Source organism: Neophocaena asiaeorientalis, unplaced genomic scaffold (assembly GCF_003031525.2).
Source record: "Neophocaena asiaeorientalis asiaeorientalis breed wild unplaced genomic scaffold, Neophocaena_asiaeorientalis_V1.1 scaffold107, whole genome shotgun sequence".
Taxonomy (NCBI): Eukaryota; Metazoa; Chordata; class Mammalia; order Artiodactyla; family Phocoenidae; genus Neophocaena; species Neophocaena asiaeorientalis.
The window spans coordinates 408,210-418,127 of NW_020173110.1; the positions used below are offsets into that span (position 1 = coordinate 408,210).

At 36.6% G+C, this 9,918-nt stretch overlaps 1 protein-coding gene across 1 annotated transcript; it reads left to right on the plus strand.

The window, feature by feature from the left end:
- Positions 1-469: 469 nt before the first annotated feature.
- Positions 470-9,918, plus strand: DORIP1 (dopamine receptor interacting protein 1). The gene is made up of 5 exons (XM_024743438.1): positions 470-730; positions 3,241-3,765; positions 5,524-5,613; positions 6,808-6,942; positions 7,778-9,918. Exons 2-5 carry the CDS (start codon positions 3,242-3,244, stop codon positions 7,959-7,961), a joined length of 933 nt encoding a protein of 310 aa, XP_024599206.1. The 5' UTR covers positions 470-730; position 3,241; the 3' UTR covers positions 7,962-9,918.

Consider the following 9,918-nt stretch of genomic DNA (forward strand, 5'->3'; position numbering starts at 1 on the left):
ATAGCATTTAACACACTAACTCAACTTTTTATTAAATATATACTTAAATGCTTGAATAATTATAACTTACGGAGAAAACAAAGCTTTTCTCTTCTGAGTTAAGAATTTGAAAAGACGAGACGTAGAAGCAAACCAAAATCAAGTCAAGTCCTAAAACGATACAAGCCTCAAGAAGCCAAGCAGGTTTGCCAACAAAGTTCCGCCTCCGTGCAAACTCTGCCCACTTCCGGCTGCCCCACCCACTTTCTAACACTGGAACACCGCCCCTCTCTGCGAGGTCCCGCCCCATGCACCTGATCCTGGTGTCCATTGGGCAAATACGAAAGCTGTATATACACCGAGCGCACGCACTTTTGGCAGGGGCGTCTTCGCGCCTGCGCAGCAGACCGTCAGGCTGCTGGGGACTGGGCACTGGGGACTGGGGATAGGGGACTGGGGCTGGGGGGAGGGGGGCGGAGGTCAGGCCGAATCTTCCTCCGTAATAAGAAGCTACGCGTCCCGCGGTCCTGGCTCCGTGGGTCCGGTCGGATCGGGCCTGGGCGCTGGAGCTGCTGTGGCTGCCGCCGCGGCGAGTGCGATGGAGGCTGTGCCGGGGCCCAGCGCTCACGCCGGGGGAGGCCGAGACTGCCGGAGGTTCTAGTAGATGAGGCGGCGGCGGCACGGGCTCTCCATGAGCAAGCGGCGGCGGCGACGGGTGCGGGAGCACCGGCGGTTTTCGGTCCCCGGGGAGGTACGAAAAGTCGGCTTCCTGGTGGACGGAGACTGGCCGGTGTGAGAACGCCTTCCGTGGCCCGGCCCTCCCGCCCATTACCCGCAGTCCCAGGCGCTCATCGGGCCACTGCCTGGAGGCGGGCAGGGGACGCCCAGCCCTTTCACCGGCTCGAGATTCGGGAACCCGCCCGCCGTGCGCGGCCAGCCCTAAATGCCAGGCCTTCCCCGGTGCTGCGGGCCCTGGGCGGGGTGGGCGTGGCCGGAGTGCGGGGGGCGGAGGTGAGCGCCCACCGCGCGCCCAGCCAGTCCTTGCGCCCAGCCCGGAGCTGCTTCGAGCGGGAGCTCAGCGCCGTTTTCCAGATTATTTTGGGGCGCTGACTCGGGAGGGTACTCTTGGGACCCCCGAGCTGTTAGGGCGTCCGGCACTCAATGCCTTGGGCAAATGGTCTGGTCCTCACGACCTGCGTGGAGTACAGATTGTCACCCTTGGAAACGACTGCAGAAGAAATGTGTCATTTTGCCAAGGAAATAGAAGTCCAGGGAGTTTTCCAGATTTATTCAAACTGGAGGGCCTGTTGAGGCAGGGGGAAAAAGCCAGCAGAATACCTTCTTCAGGGCTTCTAAATGATGTTTTTGACGGTGTGGCCAGAACTTAAGACAATTTTAAGTAAAGCTCTTTGCAGCCATTTTTCCATCTCTTTTAGCCGCTTTTTTTTTTTTTTTTTTTTGGTAATTTACTTTGTAACAAATCACCACGGTACAGCAGAAGCTACACTGTCTTCTAATTCTTTGCATCCTCTCTTACCTCCTTTTTTTTCCCCCAGAAAAAGGCTAAAGAAATTAGTTTCATTTTATGTATGTGTATATTTTTTAATATATATATATAATTGTAGTTTAATTCTCTTAGAGTGTAACTTGCTTTACAGAGCTATAGTTACTCATTTGGTCACGTATAAAAGATAATATGGCAAAAAATACTACAGAAATTTACAGTTCCTTTCCAGTGCAACATTTAGGAATTTGAACTCGGGCTCTTAATTATGACCTTGCTACAGAGTTCTTTAAAATGTAACAGAAATCAGTCAAACCATGAAAAAAGTTATTTTCATTTTTAAAGTATTTAAATGCCTTGTGATTTTTTAAAAATATGCTCTGAAGCATTTCTTCTTCATTTAGAAGAAACTGAGTTTGTGTTTCCTAGGCTCTAAATTTTCCACTCCCTCTTATTCCTAAGTGGTTAACTAGAGCCCACATGTTAGCAACTATATATAAACATCTACACTTCAGGCTAAATATAGTGTTGAATATTTTAGAGTCCACAGTATCTCGCCTAAGTCAAAAATACTCTGTGTGTGTGGTAAAATTGAATTTTTAGTCTGCTAGTGTTACAAAATCGGTTTGAACTTAATTTTTCACACAAAACACATAGGTCTGCAACACTGAGTGTTGGATTCCTATTGTGCTTAGGAGGATGTGGCACTTGAAAAGACAATCAAAGTAAGACACTGACCTCAGTCACTAATTTCTCTGTTCCTATTCCTCAGATGCTTCCAGTTTTCATGAAAACGGAAGGATGAAACATATTGGAAAACCCTGTGATGTTTTTAGTTTAGACATGTGTTTGTCCCAAATAAAGTAAAGCAATTTTTCAATTCAGTTTCATTAGGACCTCATTCTTTAATTTTTTTCAATTTTGCTTTAGATAACATACATATGACACCAACATGTTTATTAGAATACTGTCAATGATGTTAAAACCAAGTGCTTAGCTATCCTCAAGGTTGGGGGAAAGATAGGTACCAGTTTAAATAGGAAGGACACCTCCATTCATTCCCAAAACATGCAGAGAGGAATCAAGATAATGATCAAGTTCTGAATCAGCTCTTCCCAGCATGGCCTCTGTAGTTAAAATTATAGGATATCTAGCATGGTCCTAAATTTCAAATAAAAATCCCAAAGTGCATAGAAATGATTTTTGTTTTAGCTGTGCTACTATTCAATTAAGTTCTCACAATTACTCTTCATATGTTGTCTTTCAAAGCCAGTTGGTCATTATTCTGTAGCCCAACAAAGAATTCCATTATCAATTTCATAAGTGGAACCACACATATTATCAAGAAAATGAAGTACAGCTTGTATTTTGAGGGGAGGAAGAGGTTTACATTAGGAATATACCCAACCAAATTTAGACTATCTTTAAATAGTTTTGTTTTTATTTAGGATTTTTTTATTACAGGGTTTTCCTCTATGACTGATAAAATCTGCAATATAATTAATATAAAGTCCTATCAAATGACCATTCCATACCTCAAGAAAAGGTTGCAGCTTCTTAAATGGTCTTTGCAGAGACCATGCAGGTTGCCAAAAAATGGCTCATAGCTTGTTTTAAATTTTTTTGTTACATTGGGGGTCAAGCTAACCAAATTTAATTTGAATCTTTAGATACCTTTATTTTCATTTAAACATATCTCATGCATTTAAAATATAAAGTCAAATTTACAAGTACTATCTTAAACTTTTAAAATGCAGGATGAAGACACTGTTTGAAGAGATCAAAGCATCAATTAAAAATAACTATAACCAAGATCGCTCATTTTGGAGGCCTGTTCTTCCTTGGGGAGGTGTTTTTACTATCAAAGCTGGCCGCAAAGCAGTATCCTGTACACCACTCTATGTTGAAATAAGACTGAAAAATACCTGCACCATAGATGGATTCTTGATGTTATTGTATGTTATTCTCAATGAAAATGAAAATTTCCCCAGGGAACTCTCTCTTCATTTAGGTAGAGAGTTTATAGACTGTTTTCTTTATTTAATGGACACCTACAGCTTTACAACTGTGAAGCTACTTTGGATTTGGGACAAAATGGAAAAACAGCAATACAAATCTGAAGTTCATAAAGCTTCATTAATAATTGATTTGTTTGGGAATGAACATGATAATTTTACAAAAAATCTTGAAAATCTCATGTCGACCATACAAGAGAGTTACTGTTCCAACTGGCGATGCCCAACTCGAGTGCAGGAAGATCAGCAGCGCACAATTAATATAAAGTAAGTTGCTCTAAAGTCTGTTTTGTCACTTTTAGCAAAAATAGTATACTTTTTTATAATGAATGATATATATAGAGATAGGGAGGTAGGTAGATAGATATAGTCAAAGTACTTCTTAAAGTACAGACCTGTGTAACAACTTACACATAAAGCAACCACACAAATGCAAGACTCTTTATTAGGTCCCATGACAAAAATGTAGCTCTTCTATTACATCCAAACATCTCAGAATTTACTTTACAAAACCAATTGATAACTATTTCACTCGCAAAGTAATGAACTATTCAGTATGCAAAATGTTTTCCTCTTGCTCAGAATTTACTAATATGACTGTGAAGATAACTAATTCCTTGTGTCACAAATTTAACCTCTTGAACACTTAATACTATATTGGGATGTTTCACTCTGAATGGATCTCTGTCAGGTAGGCTAGGAAGATTGAACAGGAAGATTGAAAGTACTCCATGTCATGGCCAGGGCATGATTAGAGACAGGAACCCCAAACTTGGAATGTTAATACCTGAAGAGGACCTGGATGTGAGGAATTTTTCATTGGCTAGGAAAGGTTCTGATAGCTTGCTGAGTATTTTGGGCTTTCGGAGAGAAGATAGACCTCCAAGCTGGTAAATGACAGGGAGGAAGGCCAAACTGGCAAGCCCTAGTGGAGTATTGGGAAACATTAATGCCCCCAGGGGACATGAACAAGAAAAGGGATAATTGCCAGTGGAAAAAAAAAAGAAAACAGGACAGAAAAACAGACCCAAACACATTGCTGTCAGAAAGCCTACTTGGCCCTGTGGTCCAGGAAAACAGACCCAAACACATTGTTGTCAGAAAGCCTACTTGGCCCTGTGGTCCAGAAAAACAGCCTAATAGATTTGCTCCCTTTTGGGAATGTATGTCACATACCTGAACTTATTAAATTCACATTTTCTGTATAGCATATTTAGTTTAATACTGTATTATAACATCATGCTACTTAGGGAAAGCTGAAGATACATTATTTTTTTTAGGGTCTACCAATTAATGTCTCTCTTGTTCTGAAATACACTTTGTCCATTTTCCTGTATTGCTGATATGATGATGTTGGTTTTGAAATCTCCATCAGGAGAAAAAATTGTTACTCTAAATCATAATGGACTAAAAAAAGTGTTTCAGAAATTTGCCTTGTTTTTAAAAAACTAGTATCTTTTTATGTGTATATCTTTTGAAACTATAATGAAATATTTACAATCCTATATTAATACTAGTATTTTATGATTCTCAATAAAATATTTTTCATTATACTCTATATAACTTTTTAAGTCTTTTGCCTGTTTTTTAATCCTATGTGTAAAACAACCTCTGAAGTATGTAGGGAAAAAAATTTTTTTAACAAATCAGGAAACTGAGGCCAACAATGGCTGTAACTTGCATTGAGTCAGTTACCTGACTCTCCTAATTCTGGGTCCTGCTTTCTTCGTCAAGACCAGAATCCACTCTATTGAATCCTCTCGGAAATTTTTAAAGTAATGACTGCATGTTTCAGGATCAGTTTATAGAAAGATTTAATGTTTCTTGAAAGCTTCATGCATTAATGTTTATTAAGTTCAACTGGTTTCTATACTGTCTATAAGAAATACAAAGATGAATAACAGAGGTTATACTTTGATATGTGGTTTGCTAATAATGAATGACCTGTAAAATTTGTTATCCTAATAATGTATTTACATGTAAAATATCGAAACAGTTCTTACATGCATTTTGCAATTGTTGTAGTCCTCCCCAAGAAATTCCACATGGAAACTTGATACGACTGGCTGTGGATGAGTTATTCTGTTCCAGGATTGAACTGTGTGAAGAGTGTGGGTGAGTGTATGAGAGACATTTAAGATGAAAGTATTTGTACGTTTTTTATAAAGAAACCTGTACTGGTATGTTCTTTGATGTTAATATTTTATGAAATAGCAACTCATAAGTATTTAGAAAGCCTAATAGTTTTGGAATCTTAACACCTTCTAGTTTACTATGCCATTTTATGCTGTGTTGTCACTATCAATATCACTATATAGAATATAATACTACAGTTACTTGATGAATACAAAGCAAATGCCTTTTCTTTTTTTCCCTACTGCTGAGTAGGTACAATAAAACCTTGGTTAACCGGAACCCAGCTAATCGGGACCCTCAATTAACTGGATTTTTTTCTGCACTCCTCATTTAGGAGAAAGGTAAATGACAACCAAAAAGTTCAACGTGGTTAAAAAAAAAGAAAAGGAAAAGGAAATACAAAGGGGCAGAACATATTCATCCCAGTCTCAACAATCTTTATATCTACAGTATTGTGCAATGAGAATTAATATTTAGAAGGGTGATCCTATGGCCTAATTAATCACAAAAGGAAAGAATAAAATACCTTCAGTTAATTGTACTTAAGTCCAAAAAGTGAACTAGTGTATTTTTGCAACAAATACTGAAACAAAATGGTTTTCTGGTAACTTAGTTTAGTCAGTGTTTTTTTAACCAAAATACTGTGCCCTGAGCATTCCGGTTAATCGAGATTTTACTGTATAATTGCGTTTGTTTTATTCTGATCCATATGCTTAATACCTGATACTACTAAGAAAACAGAATTTGCTTCATCCTAATGGCAAAAGGAAGCAATTAGGGAATTTCATCCAGTCTAAAGAAGACTGTAAGAGTCATCTTATTCCCTCTCTGCCATTATTCCCGTTTGAAACCAGCCTAGAGAAAGAAAAATGTATTTACAAATAAAAACTTTTCTATCATTCTAAAAGATACATGTTTTTATAAGCTTAGATAAACACAGCTAGCCTTTCCTGGAGTTTTAAAAGTATCATTTCCTATATAGAGAATCTCAAAGTTTATTAACTCTGGGAATTAGGCATATAAGGTATTAATATAGCTATACTGTTGATATATACCCATACCTAAAATAGATAATTATGCTTACTATGATATTATGTAATAAAGGCAACCCAGAGTGATAAAAGGCAGCTTTGTCCCAAGTGTAGTAAAGTTCATGCCTATTTTCAATTTTAGGTGTGGTGGCTTAAGGGAATTTTCCCAGCGAGTGTTCTGCCACGGGGCACCCCCTTTTGTTGTCTTAAATATGCAGCATTGGAAATCTGAAGATCTGGCATATGTACCCTATTACTTGGATTTATCTGATCACAAGTATGTGTTTTTTTTTGTTTGTTTTATAGAACTAGTAAAAAATAAATTTATTTCTATATTTTTCTGCTATTCTATCATGATTTTGAGTAGCCCTTAAGGGAAATACGTATTGTTGGAAAAGTCATAGCTATCTCTAAATTTATGTAGCCTGGATAAGGTCAGAATCTACTGCAGAGAGTCATTGCTGGCAGTGTGCATAGTGGTTAAGTGCTTAGACTATGGAATACACTATGGAATAGCCCTACCTTACAAGCTATGTGACCTTGAGCCAGTAACAACCAGTTTACACGTCAGTTTTCTTATCTATTGAACAGAGATAACAGTATCTATCTGGTGCCATTATTGTGAGGATTTAATAAGATAGCACATGTGAAGTGTTTAGTACCTGAGAGATAGTAAATAGTAAATTCTGGTTGGCTATTACTTGTATTTCAAGTCAAAGTAGTGTATAGTATGAGGTCATCATTTAAACATAAAATGTTACTGTCATCATTAGATTAAGATATCTGCATACAAATTAGGACATACAGTGTTCTTTTAACTTTTTGCCTTAAAAATTTTCTTGTGTGTATTTTATATAACAGAACCATGCAGATTATGGGTTAATCTGTTAAAACATGCTTTTAAAAATTCTTAAATTATATCAATTTTTAAAATTCTTAAACATCTTTCTCCAAATTACCAATTATAATACATAATTTTTACAGATGGATATCTTTTACAGAGAATAGAATGCAAATAATCTCAGTTTTTTATTAGTTAAAAATTTAGGGAATGTTTTTCTCAAGAACAAAGTATTGTGATTTTCTGCTACACTTTGTCATTTAATTTGCAGGTATTTGTTGGAAGGTGCCACACTGTTTAACAAAGAGGAACATCATTATTCTGCAGCTTTTCAAATTGATGGACATTGGATGCACTATGATGGCCTCAGAAATGTGAACTTAATTTTGTTAAATAAACCCCCAGAGTTTCTCCTCTTGTCATCATTAGTTTATATTCGAGCAACAGAGAAATAAATATAGACTGATGCTAAATTAAATTGTTTTCCCTCCTGCCCATGCTCCCCCAGATGAAGGGCTTTTATTTTGTATATACTTGGTATCCAAGGAAATAGTTCAGCTATATTAGTTTCAGAGGTGTATTATCTAGTGTTTAGCCCCAGGTATATAGAGAATCTATGCAAAAATGTTTGTATTTCTTTTTTCTATATCCCAGGTTATTTTTATACAAGCATATTTTATGTTGAAATAAAATATATCTTGTAGCCTTTGTATATGTACCTCAAAGGTTTTTTACAGTTCTGTCTTTGAATCCAAGAAAATACTTCATCATTTGAATTCTCAGTTTTTCTTTTTGGATATCCAAATAAAACCTGGGTGTAAGTCAATTTTCAGTTTATATAAATTTAACAGTTCAAAATGTATCTGACTGTGTTTATTTGCCCTACCTCACTATAATCCAAAGTGCACTACTGGATCTAGTATGGATTTGAATGTACAACTTATAGATGGCTTAGTCTATTTTACCTGTTGATTTGCCTAATGTTCCTGCAACAGTTTTTTAAAATACTTTGGTGAGAATGTTTTTCTGGACTTCAGTTATTTCTTTGTAATGGTAAATTACTTTAACCACTTGTTAAAGTATTAAAAACCTACCAGTGGCTTTTAACTTAACTAAGCTCCCAAACTTAAAGTTATTGTTACAGATAAATTATATAACTAATCTAAATGTTTAAATTAAATGTAATAGGAGTTCTCTAGTAAAAGTTTATTTTGCAGATAAGACAATTATAAAAAAAAATGTTAGGCAAACTGTATGTTTACTAATGTTGGATGAATAATGGAAATGTACTTTAAATATGGATTTAAGAGAAAATGGGTGCCTGGGAATACAGTTGACCCTTGAACAACTCGGGGGCTGGGGCCCTGACCCCCCACGTGGCCAAAAATCCCCATGTAACTTTACAGTCATCCCTCCATATCTGTGGTTCCACATCCTCGGATTCAAACAACCTCGGATCATGTAGTACTGTAGTACGTATTTATTGAAAAAAATACACGTATAAGTGGACCCACACTGTTCAAACCCATGTTACTCAAAGGTCAACTGTAATTCTCTTCCTAGTAAGTCATATTGGCACAGAGGAAAAAATACGTAAATTTGGGGGATAACATCTGTGTGCTCCCTTATAAGTAAATTGATAGCATGAGGCTTTCTTTGATTTGTAATATAAATCACCAGAAGTTTATAGTTATCAGAATATTATGTTTCTTTTCAAAGACCCTAAGATCTCTTTTCCTTTTGCAATTTAAAGGAAAAAAATAAGTAATGTTCTCAAGGGACAATACTTTTTGAAATCTATCATCATTTATTTTAGTGTTTTCAATAATTAATCCATCCTAGGTTTTGGGTTGAGATTGAGCGCAATATATTTGGAGATTTCTACACAGCAACACAGTTCACTGCCATATACCAAATTGCTAAGGTTTAATTCAATAAATTAAGTCTTACATTGCATTGGTGCCATGTTGAGATAACTTACTGAAGAATGAATAAATGTGAGTGCAACGTTGATGAGGATGCCTTTTTATTTTGTGTAAGAAAGGAATATTCATAGTATTTGCTCAAAAAGTGATCTATTTTATTAAAAAAATTCACCCCAGAGTTTATTTAAATTGTTCCCACATGTATTTAAATAGGATTTGATTTATAGTAAACTTTTCTGGGGACACCTTACTGCATGAATCAACTGCATGAATCAAAGTATACAAAAACACAAATATTAGCATATACATAAATGGTATCATTAACAAAATTATTCCTGATGCAGATTTATTCTTTTATAAATTGCACTTTATTTGGACTCATACTAGTTTGTCACGAAACAATGACTTACCTACCTCACAGGGTTGTTGTGAGGATTAAAATGTTTGTTAATATCTTGACTACCTTGAACATGCTAATAAAAAATAT

Excerpts from the sequence above, each read along its gene's own strand:
- DORIP1 (XM_024743438.1), top strand. The coding sequence starts at position 3,242 with ATGAAGACACTGTTTGAAGAGATCAAAGCATCAATTAAAAATAACTAT. Across the intron at positions 3,766-5,523 it reads CAGCGCACAATTAATATAAA|TCCTCCCCAAGAAATTCCAC; the intron begins GTAAGTTGCTCT and ends CAATTGTTGTAG. Across the intron at positions 5,614-6,807 it reads GAACTGTGTGAAGAGTGTGG|GTGTGGTGGCTTAAGGGAAT; the intron begins GTGAGTGTATGA and ends TTTCAATTTTAG.